Source organism: Canis aureus, chromosome 6 (genome assembly GCF_053574225.1).
Source record: "Canis aureus isolate CA01 chromosome 6, VMU_Caureus_v.1.0, whole genome shotgun sequence".
Taxonomy (NCBI): domain Eukaryota; kingdom Metazoa; phylum Chordata; class Mammalia; order Carnivora; family Canidae; genus Canis; species Canis aureus.
Window position 1 is genome coordinate 49,814,836 of NC_135616.1, and position 18,982 is coordinate 49,833,817.

At 45.7% G+C, this 18,982-nt stretch overlaps 1 protein-coding gene and 1 long non-coding RNA gene across 10 annotated transcripts in view; one reads left to right on the forward strand and one right to left on the reverse strand.

Moving 5' to 3' along the window:
• Positions 1–6,523, forward strand: part of LOC144316068 (uncharacterized) — a 44,094-nt gene extending 37,571 nt beyond the window's left edge. For 2 of the 9 annotated variants that reach the window (XR_013381863.1, XR_013381865.1), the window contains 3 exons: positions 1,069–2,631; positions 3,984–6,231; positions 6,365–6,523. This is a non-coding gene — a long non-coding RNA (uncharacterized LOC144316068). Of the gene's footprint in view, positions 1–1,068; positions 2,632–3,980; positions 6,232–6,364 lie in introns of all 9 variants that reach the window. The other 7 variants (XR_013381870.1, XR_013381868.1, XR_013381867.1 and 4 more) reach the window with 7 other exon arrangements.
• GPA33 (glycoprotein A33) overlaps positions 1–18,982 on the reverse strand; it is a 47,274-nt gene that overhangs the window by 18,815 nt on the left and 9,477 nt on the right. The window contains exons 2-3 of the mRNA XM_077901514.1: positions 13,540–13,694; positions 6,162–6,378 (exon numbers count right to left, since the gene is read on the reverse strand). Coding sequence (XP_077757640.1) covers positions 6,162–6,378; positions 13,540–13,694 — 372 coding nt within the window. The remainder of the gene's footprint in view (positions 1–6,161; positions 6,379–13,539; positions 13,695–18,982) is intronic.

Sequence of the window (18,982 nt, forward strand, 5' to 3'; positions counted from 1 at the left end):
GAGCCCTGCTACCTGCCCTGGGTCTGGCACTAGGTCAGGGTTGGCGGGCCACGCTTTACCTCCTGACCGCTCCGGGGTACAGGAACATCCCTCTCCACTCACCAAAAGCAGTCACCCTATTTCTCAGCTCTGCCTTTGGAGGAGCCAGGCTTTCATTTCACAATGAGAGAGTCGGCCTGAAGTACAACACCCCCTGGGACACAACACTGCAACCAGCGTCATACTCGGGGTGTGCATGACTGTAGTCAGGCCTTTCTGGGACCAGCTTTCTGGGATCCAAGACACAAAGGGAAGAGAGCAGGCCAAGGCAAAGGAGCCTCTAGAGAAGCCTATCCGGACACATCCGGAGGCTAGCTAGGGGAAATTATCAAGGCGAATCCTTAATTCACTCTGCAGGCAGCAGTAGAGACAAGAGACCAAGCACCCCCAGGAGGCCAGCCTTATGAGGGAGCACGTCAGGGCCCCCACCCCCACCCTGACACCCGGGCCCTAACCTCAGCGCCCTGGCTGTCCTCCCCCCAGCCCACCTAGGCACCAGGTCCCCACCCTCTCTCAGGGCTCCGTCCCCGGCCCCCCACCATGAAGGCCAGCGAGGACCTCGAGTCAGCTCCAGGCAGACAGCCCCTCCTGCGGAGCTGCGAGGCCTGCGGGGCTCCGATCTGCCCTTGCGACCTCGACCTCGCGGACGGAGAGCGGCTGCTCCGCGGAGATCTCGGCGGCGGGCACGGCCGCTCCGAAGCTGCGCCTCCCGCGGCAGCCGCCAGGGGGCGCCAGAGGCCGCGGAGCCGCCCGCCCGCCCCCGCCCCCGCCCCGCCCCCGCGCCCGCGCCAGGTGGCTTCCCCGCGGGGACGGGTCTGCGCGCTCCGCCCGGTCCCGGAGCTCTCGGCGCCCTCGCCCCGCCCGTCGGGCGGCCCCGTATAATTGAAGCCCTTCTACCTAAAAATAGCCCAGTAGCAAAGCCATTTGCAAAGCAAACTTTCTTTTAAAGATTTTTTTTACCGGATTTCTTAACTTGGAGTACAAAATGGCATCTCTCTCACTTTCCTTTCTCTCTGTCTCCTTTTAAAGCAAAACACTGAGATCCCTAATCTCCCACCGGACGTGTGTCCTTCGCCCCCCTGCTGGAGAGCTCCTGTCTTAGGATGAAGCTGGCCCTGGAGGGGCGGGAGGAACTGGACAGTCACGGGTAAGCGGGTCTTGCTGGCTTTCCCCGAAGCAGCTCGTCGCCTGACGAAAACAGCTGCTTCAGGGAAGCCAAAAGGAGACCGAATTAGCCAGAAAAGGACCAGGTGCAGAGAAGGGAGGGGTGCAGCCAGGGGCCATGCGGGGCAAGGGGAGAGGAGGAAGAAGTGCAGAATAGAAACTAGATACAAACGTGCATTTTTTTTTTTTTTTTTTGGCTTGTAGTATCTCCCCGAGGAGCTAAGGCAAATAGAAATGAAGAGCTATGTACGCAGAACAATTTGTTAGGACATTATTTATAAGGGCTTTAATTGCAACAGGTTGTTCGGTTAGGGACGGGGATGCTGCACCCACTCCCCCGAGGGGCGAGGGGCAAGTGGCGTGGAGCTTTAGAAAGGATGGTAAGGAGGATCCCTGGGTGGCTCAGCGGCTTGGCGCCTGCCTTTGGCCCAGGGCGCGATCCTGGAGTCCTGGATCGAGTCCTGCGTTGGGCTCCCTGCATGGGGCCTGCTTCTCCCTCCTCCGGTGTCTCTGCCTCTCTCTCTCTGTCTATCATAAATAAATAATTTTTAAAAAATCTTAAAAAAGAAAGGATGGTAACTGCGAAGAGAGCAAAAGGCATGAAAGGGGCAAAGTCCCAACTCCTTAGGCGACAGATTCAGTTATGGACAGAAACAAGCACATGGATAAGAGCTGGAAGGAAGCACCAACAAATAAAAAACCTAGTGACACAAGTGAATGTTTTTCCTTTTTTAGTTTCTCCCTCTCTCTGTCTGTCTCCTTTTTCTAATAGTATTTCTTAAGAGGCAGGGCAGCATCACCAAACAGTTCTTTGTTTGTGTGTGGACCAAGGTGGAAGAAGGAGGGGAGTGAGCAGAGCTCCATTTTAACAACGCACAGCCTTCTCTGTGCTGCAGATCTGCACACGAGGAGCCCTCCGGAGAGCAGGCCTCTTGCTCTGATGGACCCAGAGAGACAAACACAGCAGGGCACCCCGACTAGATCTGGAGCAACTAAAACACAGCTATAAGACGCTTGAAGATGATAATGTGTGATGGTGACAGCCTCGTCCATGAGATGAGAGGAGGTGTGAATGTTCCTAGATCTAAGACCATCAAGAGCATCCCATGAAAACCCAGAAACTACTGCCCATGCACTCACAGGGCAGTGGAGCTTCCATCTCTTAGACCCTAAGCGAAAGCCTTCCCCCTGGAAGAGCAGGTACAGAACCTCAGTTACCACCGAGTGATGTGTTCAAGATGCAGGTGTGCTGTGGACAAGGGCAGGCAAGTGGCACATCCAGGGCTGGCACGGCTCTGCCCCTCTAGCCTTCTCTTGTTGGCGTGGATCCAGGAAGGGCAGGATGCAAGTTACTGCCAAGGCGAGCTAAAACATCACTGGTGAGCTTGTGTCTGCTATCAACTGACAGCTGTTACCTTACTTTGAAAGGTAGGTAAATATAGAAGAATTTGGTAACCATCCTGAACTGGATTGATTACTGGCTGGGAGTGGTAGGTTTACACCGTGGAGCAGTGAAGGGCTTTGCTTTTGGGCCATCCTGTTTCGATGGAAGCTTGGACACTTCCTACAGGTGTCTCGAGCCTCACTGTTCTCTTCTATTAAACAAGAGTGTTAATTCCCACTTTCATAGATGGATTGCAAAGATTAAAATAGGCCATATCAGTAAAGCTCTTAGGGGCCTGGCACATACCTGGTGCTCAGTAAATGGGAGTTATTATAACCATGAATTTGTGGCAACTTTCACACACACCAAGGTCATTGCAAGTTGATGGTAGTTTCTCTCTGTTTAAGTTAAATCCCCTCTGTTTTTAGAGCAAGAGGACACATAGAAATGGGAAATTTAACTAGATAGGATGGGAACAGGGTTGTGAAAGGAGTCCCATGCCTTCCTCCTACAGACAAAAAAGGCTCTGCATCTGTCCACAGGAGGCCTGGAATTCTATTAGAGATCCCAAGTTATTGAAGGTCATTAAATCTGAAATACATCTTCTTAGATGAGAGGACTTGCTATTTTTAACTTGTCATTCCTTTGCAAATTAATGTGTAAGTTGACCATAATTCCAATCAACTTCTATTTTTAACGAAGCAAAGTGGTTTAAAAAATTAACATGGAAGAAAAATGTGTAAAAAATTGACAACATTTTTTTTGGAGAAGTTTAGTAAGAGAAGATATTACACAGCATCAGATATTAAAAGCCAACTATTCAAGCACTGATAGCTCCAACTAAAAAAAAACCCACAGATCCCTGGGTGGCGCAGCGGTTTAGCGCCTGCCTTTGGCCCAGAGCGTGATCCTGGAGACCCGGGATCAAATCCCACGTCGGGCTCCCCGGGCATGGAGCCTGCTTCTCCCTCTGCCTGTGTCTCTGCCTCTCTCTCTGTGTGTCTCTCATGAATAAATAAATAAAATCTTTAAAAAAAAAAACCCACAAAAATTATGTATATATACATCAACACTATAAGCATGCTGTAATCAAAACCATGTAACAGCATAGGAATAATCAAAAGGAAAATGAACAAAAAAGGAATGAAAAATCAGCCATGTCTATGTAAGAACTTAATATGTGACAAAGCTGGCATTCCAGTGGGATAATAATTGTTTCTTTGGTACAATAAATGATGCTGATGTAATTGGTTACCCATTTGAAAGAAAACAAAGTTAGACTCCTAGTATCCTATTTACAAAAATAAATTTCAAGTAAAATAAAGATCTAAATGTAAAAAATAAGAGCTAACGACATAAGAAAAGAACATTAAGTTCATTTTTATATTCCCAGCAGTGATGGTACATGACAAGAGACCTCAAATGCATGATAGAAAACATTAGCAAGATACAGATTGGGACTTCTCCTGTGGCTCAGAATTTACTACAACCTCCAGGGTGGTAAGTATCCTCAATATTAAGGAGAAGCATGAGGAACATCCCAGCAGCCTTTCCAAGAGCAAATCCTTAGGTTATCAGTTACCTTCCTCCCACCCGAGCAAGAGAAGCCTAGAGGTTCATCAGGGAGATTTCTTTGTAGAGGATGCTTAGGAATAGGGATTCATGAGCATTTACTCTCCTCTCTTGTGGGAAGGGAAGAAAGGATTTCCCCCATCTCAGGTCAAGCCAGGGAGGCACCAAAAAAATCCAACATGGAGATTAGGGTTCCCTACTGTTGGGAGATGGCATCTCTCATTCCCTGGCTGAGGCTCAGAGAGAGAGAGGAACCTGTAAGTTGCTGAAGTGCTGATCCTGCAGTGTGATGATGGGAGGGCTATATAGATCCTCTGGGTTTTGGGGACCCGCCTGAGGACTGTAATGCCTGCGTGTTGCCAAGAAAAGCTGGCCGGAGCAAGCTTCAATGGCAGGGTAAGTAGGGGTGTGGCAAATAGGGGGGTGGTGTGCTGATTCACATCATACTGAAGGGACTCTGCTCACTGGGCCACAGGAGAGCCCAGAGTGGACTGGCCGCAGTGAGTGCCAAAAGCAGGGGCTGGGTAGAAAAAGGATGGGGGGCACACATGCTACCTGTGTCAGGTGGAAGAAACTGCCAGTGCACCCCCTAAAAAAACCTATGGTGGAATTACGTGAGAGCCAAGAGAGATACACGTGGTCTAGCCAGGTGAGCAGGCCTTTCCCTTTTCTCCCTTTAACCTTCCCTCCCTTGGCCATGACCTCAGAGGAGCCACGTCATCATCTCCCAGGGGTGGGAAGATCGATCTATCTATCTATCTATCTATCTATCTATCTATCTATCTATCAGTATTGTTCATACAAAAAAATGGAAACAGCCTGAGAATATCCATCAGTATGGAACACTTGAATGAATCATAGTATATCCACATGATGGAACATATGCTGCTAATAGGTAGATCCATAGATATTGATCTCGAGAAATACTCATGAAACATTACCCCCCAAAATGATCTTTATAATACAATCTCTGTTTGGAAAGGACATGGAGAAAAGCATGAAAGAATATTACCATTGGCTGCCATGCTGGTGTTAGGATGGAAGAAGGAGACAGTTAATTATTCTGTATTCAGGGCTCTATTGTTTGACTGATACAATGCTTCAGAAAGCCAGGCGGCCACTTTCCGCAATTAAAAATAAAATCCCACTAAGTAGTATAAATGGAAAAAAAATAAAGGAAAAATGGTCCATCATTTTGGCATAAAAGCTTTGCTACCTCCTGGGGTGGAGGCCACTCCTATATTGGACATAGAGGAGGCATTCACTAAAATGTTCCAGTAACTGACTCTGAGTCAGGTGCCTACTTTCCCTGGGCTTCATCTACAAAATGAAGATACTCAGGGAGATGATTGTTCAGATTCTTCCCCAACTAGAAGCTCCTATAATAAGATATTGGTAGGAAAAGAGTGTCATCTTGGGACATCTGTCAAAGGCAGTAGAACCTGATCAGTGGTGTGTTGTTGAGGCCCAGGGGTAGAGAGATGGTGGTGTGAAGGGTTTCTACTGATTAGCTGAATTTATGACGGGAAAGTCACGATCTGGCTCTCAGCCGGCACCACAAGAAGGCACGGTGAGAGTCCTTCTTTATTTTTTTTTATTTTATTTTATTTTTTTTTAGAGTCCTTCTTTAGAATCTATGATTTCCCTTTTTCTTCTCCCTAATAAGTTTGCCATGAAAAGGAAGGGAGCTGGGATATGGGGAAGAAAAGCACTGGACGGAACGGGGACAGAACTTCCCAGGCTGCCCCGGGCCGCTCCAAACAGGCCTCCTCCTCTGCCCTGGGAACTGGTTCCCAGGGGTGGACAGCTCAGAACAGTCTTCAGGTGAAAAGGGAGGAGCAGCCCCCTGCCCAGGCAGACGGGATGAGGGGAAGAGTCTGAGCTCCTGGTCAGGCATTGCTGCCCCGGCTTTACCTTACCCCTTACCTTACAGGGAGCTTCTCCTCCCTGTTCCCCCGCCCCTGCACCCCCTCCCCGCCAGGAAAGAGATGGAGACACTCACCGAGGACCAAGAGCCGGACACGTGACTGAGAGGTGCCCATCATGTCTGACATCAGTGAGACTGAGCACTCGTAAGTGCCATTGTCATCCATGGTCAGCTGATCAATAGTGATGGAGGCATCTGATTGCTCAGCATTTTTCGATATGTTGACACGGTTCTTATAAAGTTCACCATAGATGTATCTTTTCTCCAAAAACTGCCAGATGAGCACCTTTTCCTGGGAGGAAGAAGAAACCACCACTTGGCCTTACCCCAGGGCTTGGCATGGTGCTTGCTGCCTGTGCTGATGATTCTCGTCCACCATTCCCAGGCCCAAAGCCCTGTCTCAACAACCTCTTCAAATAAACAGCTCTAATACGTAATGCCCATTTGTGGATTCCTCTTACAACGTATATGTGCTTTTAATAAAACTATTGAAAGACCAGGGCAGGTAGGCTGTTCATACCACAGGAGCACATGTGGATAAATGGGGCTTTCTCGGATCCCCACACTTTCACTGCCAGTATCCTCTGACATCTCTCTTACGCATTCGATTTCAGTTCATTGTCCTCACTCATTCAGACAACTAGTATTTATCGAGCACCTCTTATGTGCCACACATTGTGCTGGGCAGCCACCATTGGCTTCCAAGCCCACTTTATTTACTTGACTCTTCTACTCATTGTTTACCAAAAAGAACATGATTCTAGCTGGATCACTACTTTTGAGCTAAACTGCCTCAGTACAAATCCCAATTCCACCAAAATGTGACTGTTTCCTTTCCTACAAAATGGAGATAAAAACAATAATACCTATTTTATACAGTTTTTGTGAGGATGAAAGTATATATATGCAAAACGGCATTGCCTGACATAGTAGGTTTGCTGTAAGTGCTAGACATAATGGTTACTGAGCATCTACTAGGTGCCTGACATTCAAAGATGAATAACTCATGATTTCTGTCCTCAAAGAATAAATGCTACAACATCCTGTAATTAGCTATATGGGACCTCAGAAGGCATTATGTCTAAACTGGGAACTCAGGGAAGGCTTCCTGGAAGAGTTCTCAGAAGACAGTGCCTTGGATCCTGGAGGACAAAGGAGAACTGGCCAGGCCCCTAGAGGGTTGGGGCGGCGCATATTGGAGGAAGACAGATGTATCTGGCATTTTAGGCAAAGGAAGAATATTGAATAAAGACCTAGGAGTGGGAAGCTTTGTTGGGTCAACCCCAAGTGGTTCAGTATGAATGGAGGTGAGTGTGTGAGTGAAGGGGAGGGAGAAATGATAAGCATGGGCAGGTAGCTATAAAGATCACAGCTGCTACTTATTGAGTACATGCTACATGCGGGGTAATATTCTAAGCACTTGGTATGTATTATCTCATTTAATCCTCACAACACCCCCCCCCCCATGGAGGTATTATGATTATACCCATTTTACACATGAGGAAACCAAGGCACCAAGAGGTTAAGTACCTCTCCCAAGTTTACGTGGTTAACCAAATGGCAGGGCAGGGATTTGAACTGGACATTCTGGCTTCAGGGACCATGTATATAGGTCTGAATAATTTGCATTTTATCCTGAAAGCACTAGAGAGCCATGTATTTTAGGAAGTTAGCTCTCCATTCAGAGTGGGAAATGAATTAGAAGGAGAAGGAAAGGCAGTTAAGAAATCAGTTTAGCAATTCAGATGAAAAATGATGGGTCTTCAGATCAGGCTGTGGCAGTGCAGCCGGGAAGGATAAAGTGAATTTGGGGAGTGTGAACAGGGTGGACCAATGGGCCTGGGAGTGTATTAAATGTACAGGGTCAGGGAGTGGAAGACCTCAAAGTGAGAGTCTTTGGCCTGAATATTCAGATGTGTGGTGATGTCACCTCCAAGAGAAGAAACACCTTAGAAAGAGAATGTTGTAAGAAAAAAGTGATGCATTCTGTTCTATATGTGATGTGCCTGAAGTGTGGATGGGACACCCAGGTGGAGTTCAGTAGGAGCTGGACAGGGTGGCTGAGTGCACCTGGGGATGAAGTTTTGGAGTCAGTGACTCAGATGTTAACTGAGCCATGGGCTAGATGAAGCTACCCCAGGTAACAGTGCGGTATGCCAAGTCCCCAGGTTACTTCATTCTGAATGGTCCACGACAGGTCAGATAGAAGAAAACCCAAGATAGGATTACCAAAAAAGGCAAAGGAGGAAGATTTCCAGACGGGAAAGTGGTTGATAGTGGGATATGCTTGCGAGAGATGAAACAAGATAAAGCCTGAATGAGCACGTGAATTCAGCAAAAGAGAAGTTGCCGACGAAGTCAGTGGATTGGTAGAGGCAGAAGGCAGAGCATGCTTGTGTAGAGAAGGGAGTGTGGAGACAGGTCCTTTGGGCAAATTAGGACAAGGTGCCCTAGTTTTTGGACAGACACAGCCTGTGCCAGGGCACAGGTGATGGAGTGTAGGCCCCCTGGGCTGGGTACCCTTGGGCAGGGCATGTCCTGGGGGGGTTGTGTGTGTGCAGGTAACCAGCTCTCAGGAAGCTTGGCTGAGAAGTAGAAGGGCATCAGGGCAGGAGGGGAGGAAGTGTCTGGGGCTGTGGACCAGTCCAAGAATGCGAATCTCTCCCAACTCAGCTCTTTTCCAAGGAGTTGACTCTGCCTGGGACTCGTCATGCCCCAACCATTCTCCTAATCACAGCTGTCCCAAGGCTTCCTCCCTGGATCCCCTGCCCCCACCCCCTTGCCAGGACATGTCACAATAATCTCCTTGAGGACTCAGATGTAATCCCTTTCTCTGCACCCTTGCTTATTCTCAAGGGGATTGCCTCAAATCCTTTTGAAGGCGAGGATCCATCAGTCAATAGGAGAACTTCAGTGCTTCTCTAAGCACTCAGAAGTGCCTGGTGAGACCCTACAGCTGGTTGGCTGAACACACGTGGTGGTGAAAGAGACCTCCTTCAAGCTAGGGGCAGCAGTTTCCCCCTCTAGGTTTTTACCCTGAGATTCTGGTTATAGAGAGGACCTGTGCCCGTGGCCATCAGAGACTCTGGGGTAACAGACAACAGGGTGCATCAGGCAGGATTTACTCTCCTGTCCCATCGGTCCTGCTCCTCTAGGCCGTGGGTATCCTGAATCACCTCTTCTTTCCTGTCAGGGAAAAAGCTAAATGCTTTCACTCTGGGTATTCCAGGGACCTGATGCTTACCTCGAGCAGGCACCTTTGATTTTTTTTTTCAAATTATTTACTTATTTATTCATGAGAGACAGAGAGAGAGGCAGAGACACAGGCAGAGGGAGAAGCAGGCTTCATGCAGGAAGCCCAATATGGGAGCCGATCCTGGGACCCCGGGATCACGTCCTGAGCCAAAGGCAGAGGCTCAACTGCTGAGCCACCCAGGCATCCTGGTACTTTTAGATTTTTTAAAAAAAAATTTTAAGTAGACTCCACACCCAGCATGGAGCCCTTTGCAGGACCTGACCTCAAGACCCTGTGATCAAGACCAGAGCCGAGACCGAGAGTTTGGTGCTTAACTGACTGAGCCACCCAAGAGCCCCTCTGTTTGCATTTTAAAAGTAGATCTCACTCTGGAACTTACTGAACCACAAAGGAAAAGACAACTGTTAGCTTAAGGTGGGAGAGGGTACTATCTACTTCCCTGATGACCGTGTGCAGGTACATGAACAAGATCTGGCACCTGTTTAGAGATGTTTTTTGTATGATCCCCCTAACCCTGCACCCATCCTTTCTTTTTTTCTAAATGTACTTTACCAAAAAAAACTAAAAAAATAAGGTTGTAGAATTATAAAATTCCTTCAAACTTGGGACCTTAGGTGAGACACCCTCAAAGTGACTGATTTTAGTCCTTAGGGAGTCGATGTGGGTTGCTGCTTATTTAAATACAGTTCAGCTGGAGCCAGCTGGAGCCCTGAGAATGCCAGTGTACTCCCTGTGTTTCCAGGTGCCTCCTTCCTGAAACACGGGAGCAGGTGTTTGATTTAGTTCACCAGTCACCTGACTGGTGAAACACGGGAGCAGGTGTTTGATTTAGTTCACCAGTGCCTACTCAGTTGAAGAACTGGGTTTTTATTCTTGAAGAAACTCATAGAAGGGCATGTTTATTATAGGTTGACATACTCATTTTAAAAATATTTGGAGCACCTGGGTGGGTCAGTGGTTGAGCATCTGCCTTTGGCTCGGGTTGTGATCCCAGGGTCCTGGGATAGAGTCCCTCATTGGGCTCCCTATGGGGAGCTTGCTTCTCACTCTGCCTGTGTCTCTGCCTCTCTCTGTGTTTCTCATGAATAAATAAATAAATAATCTTTAAAAAAAAAAAAGACTTGTTTATTTATTTGAGAAAAAGAGAAGAAGCACACCAGCGAGGGAAGGGCAGAGGGAGAAAAAGAGAATCTCAAGCAGACTCCCACCTTCCCACCCCCATGACAGCAGAGCCCAACAAGTGGCTGGCTCCATCTCACAACCCTGAGATCATGACCTGATCCAAAACCAAGAATTGGGCGCTGAATAGACTGAGCCACCCAGGTGCCCCTCAGTTCACAAACTAACATGTACAAAAATGTCCTTGGTGCAGTATGCCAAGTAATTGTGAAGATTGTTCTTGAATATTGTGTGAAGGCTAGGAAGTTGGAACAGGCAAGTCATGGGTGTTGAAAGCATTCATTTATCTACCTCATTTATTTTTTATTTTTGCATCAAATCTCTATTTCCCTATTTTATGACTGCTGAAGGGTTCCAAATGGGGACATTTGAGATATTTTGTAATTTTTTAAACCCCCCATTCTGTATTTGTAATATACAAGGAAATGATGAGGCATTGCTCTAATAGTTAAACAAGGGAAGGAGAAAGAAAGACTCTAATTTCTGGGTAGAGAAGTCTCCTTTGTGGAAAAGTAGATCAAGTGTTTTCAAAAGTTTGTCTATGTTATTGTACCTGACTTTAGGATCCAAAAAATATTTTTTGCCAAGTTGTGCTTTTCCTCCTGGAATTGTAAGTGGAACACAATACTAGTGCTTGCTCACATTGTGAAGTGGATGTTGTTACAGAGAACACACCAGAGCCTTTCTCACTGTTAAGCAAATAATGCCTTGTGAATATATGATCTACGGAGAAACCTTTGCAGTTGCACCTGCTGATGCTGTCTGTCTGCTGGAGAATTAATTTTGAATGTATTCAAAAAAAATTTTTTTGAATGTGTTCTTCTTCCTCCCACCCTCTACTTTTATAAAATAAATAAAAGTAGACCTCACTCAAACTTATGAGTAGATGCTCCATTTCTTATAATTAGAGACATGTGAATGTAATAAGAAAGGAGACACTTTTTTTTTCATTTACCAAAATGGCAAATATCAAACATTTTGAGAATACTATGTGTTAGAGAAGTAGGTGCCCTCATCTTGCTGGTGAAGGTAGACATTGGCATGACATCTGATGAGAGCAATTTGATCTTATTTTTCAAAATTTTAAATTCACATACCCTGTGACTCAAAAGTTCTTTTTTAAATAATTTATCCTATATTCATATACTTTACATATACATTTATGCTATGTATGTGTGCTATATTCATCCATAGACATTAGAGATATTTTATTGCAGCATTATTTGTAGCAGCAAAATACAGGAACTGAATCAAATATCCATCATTGGTATATATAGTACATTAATAAAATGGAACGCTTAATACAAATGTTTAAAAAAATGAGGTAGATTGCTTCTAGGCCTTTTGGCTAAGATCAAATGTAAAAAACGAGATAGATATAAATGTACTGACATATGGAAAGAGCTTCATGATATGTATTGAGAGAAAAAAGCCAAGTGCAGCACAGTGTGTACGTAGCCTATGTAAACATACGTATTTATACATGTGTATTTACATATATATGTCTGTCTGTATGTTTGTATATATGTACAGCATTATTGAAGGTCACCCTAAAACTCGTAGGAGTAGGTTCCCTTTGGTGAGGGAAACAGGAGCCTGGGAGTTCAGGGTATGAGATAGACATACTTTCACTTTGTGTACTTTTCTACTGCTTAATCTTTAGTGATGTGCATGTATTACTTAGACACACACATACACACAAATGAGCACTCAGGTTCTGCTGGGGGAGCACAGGATGCTTTCCTGGGGAGGCAATTTGGTAGTCTCTATGAAATTATAAAAGCATTTACCCTTTCTGGGAGTGTATCTAGAGGTCTACCTGTGCAGACACAAAATGGCATAGGTAAATGGTTATTCTTGGTAATTGGGGGATTGGGAATAAGCAAGTGTCTATCATTTTGGGGCAGGTTAAATATTAACAGTGTATCCACACAATGGACTCCTCTGCAGCTCTTAAAGAATGAAGGAGCTCTCTATTGCTGATATAGAAAGCTCTTCAGGAACTAGGTTAAGTGAAAAATGCAAGGGGCAGAATAGTGCCTAGAATATGCTACCTTTTGTGTAAAAACAGGGGAAATAGGAACACACACATACATACACACAAAACATTAACATTTTCTTGAATTTGCATAAAAAAATCAATGGAAGGATACACTAGAAACTAAACTGGTTCTCCTAGCCAAGAGTAATATTCAAAATACTTAACAATTGCAGCAGAGATACCAACCAATCAGAATAGATGCTGGTCCCAAACAACCAGTACCAGTGAAAGTCAGCCTTGCCTACAGATGGGGAGTGTGTGTGAGGGTGGGGAAGTGGTGCGGAATAGAAGATTAGGGTAGACAGGAGGGGAAAGGATGGGAATGAGACTTTACAATGTTGATGATCTTTTAATTTTGGAACCGTGGGACTGTATTATCTGTTTCAAAATAAAAATAAAAAATAGAACAAAATGTCTTCTATATTCTCCAAAAGATCGCAAACAGGGAAAAATCCCCCAAACACTATAAAATAAAATCTGGCCTCAGGGAGAGCTCTGTGCTAGTCAAAAGGAGTGACTGGGGATGCCTGGGTGGTTCAGTGGTTGAGCGTTTGGCTCAGGTTGTGATCCCGGGGTCACCATCCAGTTCCACATTGGGCTCCCTGCAGGGAGCCTGCTTCTCCCTCTGCCTATGTCTCTGCTTCTCTCTCTGAGTGTGTCTCTCATGAATAAATAAATAAAATCTTTTTAAAAAACAAAACAAAAAAAGGAGTGACTGTCTCAAATTATACAATTTAGGTAATTTGAGACCGACTAGCAGAAGGATATTTTAGGGACGCTCACTTTTTCAAAATAAAGGTGGCATAATATGTCCCTCGCTGGGCCCAACATTCATTGCTCTCTCCCCATCCAGTCCAGCTTGGGTGCTTATGTTTATTCTAACATTTATTGAAAGACTTGGAGTGCTCATCCTATAAGAGGTCATGGTCAGGTAATAATCATTCCCATGATACCCTCAACTTTTTAAGGATTCTTACCGTGTGGGTCCTTAGAAGCTTGTCCCATTGGATAAATCCATTTCGGTCAGAGGCAGAAGTCTCGTAGGTACATGGAAGGGTAACACTCTTCCCCCGGGCAGCCTTAAGAACACCCTGTGGGGTTTCCACAGAGATGGCATTGACAGTCACCCAGACTGGAAAGAAAGTGGGAAGTGGGAGAAGTAAATGGCATAGCCACTCATTGCCCATAGGACTTCTGAGAGAATGCTCAGTGATATTCTCTTCCTGCAACCACAGCTAGACACACTATGATTGTGATCTTGGCCATGGCGCACCAACTGTTCTCCGAGACTGAGGCGAACACAGCCGTGTGCCTTGGTTCACTGTATATCCATCCTGCAGCATCACAAATAAGTCCAACGCATTGTGTGGTAGCTAAAAGCCCAGCTTTGAGCCTCAGCCCCAACCTCTTACCAGCTGTGTGAACTTTTCTCATCCATTACATAGGAACACAAATACTTCCCAGAGTTGCTAGGGGAACTTAAAGAGATAATATGCATAAATACTTTTTTTAGTCCCTGTCACATAGAAAGCTCATGATAAATATTCTTTGCCATCTTTTTTTTTGTTGTTGTTGTTGTGATGATGATATAGTCATTCATTTTACACATTTTTATGGAGCACTTAAATGTGGTAAGGAATTTTATACATAAGATTAAATCAAGGTAAAGAAATAGAGGGATTCCCAGGCTAGTTTACTCTACATAAGTTTATCAGGAAAAGGTGAGAAAAACCGTGTGGCCACAACAGTATCTCCCATCATGTATACTTATCTTACCATGTGATGGTGACTCTCCTTCCTCTGTGTCCCCTCCTCTTGAATCTGAGTGGGCCTGGGACTACAATGTGAGTGGTACCATATGGCTTCTCACGCTAACTTGTAAGAGGACATTAGCTTTGCTTGGTCCTCTTGAGATGCTCACTCTGAGAACCCAATAACATTCTGTGATAAAGTTAAGCAGTCACCTGGCAAGACTACATGCAGGTATTTGGGACATAGCCCCAACTGAGGTCCCTTGGGACAGCCAACATCAATTCCTAGCATGTGTATGAGCATGTTCAGCTAGCTGTCTAGGAAAGCAGGGCTGAGCTATTCCTGCAGAGCCTGCCCAGAGTGAAGATTCCTGAGCCAAATCTAGCTCATTGTTTTAGGACGCTAAGTTTTAGCATTGTTTTAGGACGCTAAGTTTTGGGGTGATTTGGTATGTAGCAATAGATGACTGAAACACAAAGCCATGTGGATACGTGTTGTGAGAACTTTCTAGGCAGGAGTAAGTGTGGCCCGTGTGAGGAAGAGCAAGGAAGCCATGTGGTAGGAGGGGAGGAGGGAAGAGAGATGAGACAGAGAAGTAGAGAGGTCTCAGGTCACATTGGGTCTTATAGCCCATATCTAGAACTTCATATTTTTCTTTGGAGGAGGTGGGAAACCCTTAGAGGGATTTAAGCAAGGTAATAAACCTGACATACATTTTATTTTTTTTTATTTTTTATTTTTTAAATTTTTATTTATTTATGATAGTCACACAGAGAGAGAGAGAAAGGCAGAGACACAGGCAGAGGGAGAAGCAGGCTCCATGCACCGGGAGCCCGATGTGGGATTCGATCCTGGGTCTCCAGGATCGCGCCCTGGGCCAAAGGCAGGCGCTAAACCGCTGCGCCACCCGGGGATCCCCTGACATACATTTTAAAGGGTCATCTTGGCTGAAGTGAAGTGAGAGGAAGGAGGAGATTGGGGAACAGAGCAGAAGCAGGACAACCATTCAAGAGCCTACTACAATAGTACAGGTGAGTGCTAATGGTGGCTTGGGCACAGGTCCTGGTGGTGTAGGTAGAGAGAAGTGATCCAGATTGGAATGTACGTAGAAAGAGCCAATGGGATTTGACTGCAGATTAGATTTTATGTGTTAGAGGAAAAGAGGAGTCAAAGATAGATCAGGATTTGGCCTAAATAACTAGAAGGATGGAATTCTAATTTAGGGAGATGATGAAGGCTGAGGTGGGCAGGTTTCAGGGGGAAGATCAGGAGTTTGTTTGTGGACATGTGAAGTTTGAGATGCTTATTACACACCCAACAGAGGTGTTGAGGAGACAGTTCTTGGAGAGGTCACTGAAGGCTAGAGGATGGGGAGGAAGACAGGGAAGGTGTCTGGGATGGAGGCCTGGGTGCTTAGTGGTGGAGGAAATGAGGAGAAACCAGCAAAGGAGAAGGAGAACTGGCCAGGGGGCTAGGAAGAGAGATAAGAAAAAGTGTTTTCTAGAGACCAAGCAGAACAAGTGTTTCATAAAAGCAGAGGGGGTCAACTAATTCAACATTACTGATCTGCTGGGCCAGGGACCTGGGAACAGAGAGATGACCCCTTGATGTGGCACCATGGAGGGGGTGGGGGGACCTCAGCAGGAGCAGATTCCATGGAGTAGAAAGGATGGAGCTTGGGAAGATGAGCTCAAGGGCAAGTGGATGAGAAGAGGACAGCTTTTGCCAAAAAGGAGAGAGAGAGAAAGGCACGTGGGAGTTAAAAGAGTCTGTAGGGTCAAAAGATGTTTGTGACTTTAAAAAAAATATATGTTTGATGATTTAAAAAATATTTTTGATACTGTGGCCCTTGTTTTCTTCTTCTATGGGATCTTTGCTTCCCTACTCAGTGGGTGTGACAAAAGTATCAGATGGGAATCTCATCTGTGATTAGAAAAGTAGGAAGTAGAGAAGTTCATATCTAGAACCTTCCAACTACCTCCTGTTCTACTTCCCTGTGTGGGTCTACATCCGGCATCTCCTTTCTAGTGGTTCAGAACCCACCCTGCCTCGAGCAACTGCAGCTCACCCATCCTGCTGCCACCTGCAAGCTGTGTGTCTCGTGCTCCAGAAAGAGTCTTTCTCACTCTCATTCCCCTGCTCCCTTTTCAAGGCTGAGCCCTTCTACTGTTCAGGAAGAGCATCCATCTGATGCTCAGCTAGTTCCCCACAAGGGGTTAAGAAGGAATAGTTCAGGGTTGTGTGAACCTCCCTAAGGATAGACACACTGGGAGAGTAAGTGCTTTTCACCTCCAGGAAGAAGTCAACATCTCCCAGCACCATAGCAGTTTGCTGAGGAAGGCGTTTGGAGCGCATTCACTTCCTAGAGGAAACGTCCAGACTCTCCCAAGCAGAATCAACGCCATTGCCCTTTGTCCCACCTACTGCTCACAAGTGCCTGCCTCCTAAGACTTCTGTCTCATGAAAGTTTATTGCACAATACACCAGAGTGGCTAAGAACACAAGTGCAAGAACCAAACTGCCCCAGCTGGCATCCTCATTCTTACTTTTTTTTAACTGTGTGACCTTGACCAACTTAATTAATTTTGCTGTGCCTGTTTTCTCACCTATGAAATGAGAATAACAATATTATGGTGAGGGTTGAATGACTGACCATCGTGGGCAGGCACATCCCCTACCCGATGTGGCAAGAACCATACCAGTGTTCTATATTGTCACATCTTTCTCCTCTGCTACCGTTTTCTTCATCTCGATGTCCCCAAGGTTCGACAAAGTGCCTAACACAGGAAGTGCTCTTTGGCAGCAAATACATGAGTTACAGAGAATTTAAGCTTAAAAGATGAGTAGGATTCACAACCAGAGAAACTTATTGGAGAACCTATCTTACAGATTGCTAGAAAATGCCAAAAAAAATCAAATAAGGGATCAAAAGAGACCCCAGAGAAGGGAAGCTGAGTCTGCAAGATGCCCCAGAAGGAAATGAGCGAGGTCTTTTAACCTCCCTGAAAGGGTGGGGTGTGGAGACCCAGCCTGAAGATTTGATGATTGCTTGTAAATAATTAAGGTTTGTTAAGAAGATAATAAACTGTCTCTTGAGAGCTAACCAGAAAGTAATACATCCAAGGAGAATAATGAAATGCTTGATGGAACTGGCTGCCTGAGGCATACACAGCGCATTATGGGAACCCTTGGGAAACTGGCAGTAATGCCTCCACTTAGGAAAATCCATTTGCTCCGAGAAACCACATTCTCAGAGAGGAAGTGCTGGAGGCCAGAGGTGTCCCAGCCTGCCCCAGGACCAGGCACTTGCTCTCGCCTTGAGAAAGTATTGGTACCCTGGATGAGGAGGGGCAGTTCACACAGGCAGGTTGGTTTGTCCTGTCTTCACTGGCAGCGGTGGAGGGATGGGCGGTTAGAACTTGTCCAACTGTTCAACATGGATGTTTAGGCATCTGTAAATTCCAGTCAATTCAATGAATTTTTCCTACAGTCCGAGTTTCATGCAAGGCACTGGGAAAATGATCAGAGGCATGTTCATGTGCTATATCCTCCAGAAACCATTGGGACCATCCCAGCCCTTAATGCTCACGGGTTTTCTGGCCACTTCAGGCAGCTCTTCACCAGGTACACACAAAACTCCATTGATGAGGGTTGGTGCATGCAAGCCTCCTCCTCTCAGCAGACAGTACGCCCCTTCCTGTGGGGCCTGTGTCTCATGTTTCTCTTGTCTCTACTGTTTGCCAGTTCACACCTCAAGGTTTCTACAGAGCTGAGTGCTAATAAGACCTGTGGGTTCAGTAGCCTGGGGCATAGTCCCTACCCAGGCAGCAGTTAGAGGTCACTGTCAGCAACCTAATGGAGCCTAATTAGGTGTTAAGTGTAAGTGTTAAGGGAATAAAATGTAGAGGCAGAGAGTGGAGGGGTTGTGTCACTATCCAGAAGAAGGATTGTAATAGAAAGGCTTGTCGAGAAGGTGGGACTTGAAATTGCCCCCAAGGGAGTTGATTCACTTCTTTGAACTTGTACAGGTAAGAAAATAAAGCAGGATGCGCAACTATATATAAACAGTATCGCACTTCCACCTAATCACAGAAAGAGAGCAAATTCTAGAAGCAAATATACCAAAATATGGTATTAATAAGTTATCTCTGGATTTTGGGATCATGGATAAATTTTGGATTTCTTGTTTGTATATTTTTATTTTCCAAATGCTCTGTAGTAAATATGCGTTACTCTTGTAATCAAAAAGCCATGTGACAGTTTTATAAATCAAGCTGAAAGTGAGGACATAGAGACAGGGAGGGCAGCCTACTTTGGCAAGGAGCTCGTCGAACACAGGAAAATGAAAAAGCTGAAACAAGGTGGCCTTGAGAAAGTTCTTTGGTCTCCTCTGGGATAGAAGATGCAGAGACTTGAAGCAGGCTTATAGACAATAGGGAAGGAGCTCCAGAAAGGAAGACCTGAAAATAGAAGAGGAGCCAGATGGAGCAAGACTCCAGCCTGGGTGAGAGGGGTGTGGAGAGGTCACAGGGGAGACTAGTGTTGCTCATAGCAAGTGTAACCCATTCCCACGTGTACAGAGAGATAAGGTCTAAGTGAGAGCAACTATCTATCACTGTGTGCTGCCCATGCCAGGTGTTTATGGCATCCCTGACTCACTGGGGCAGA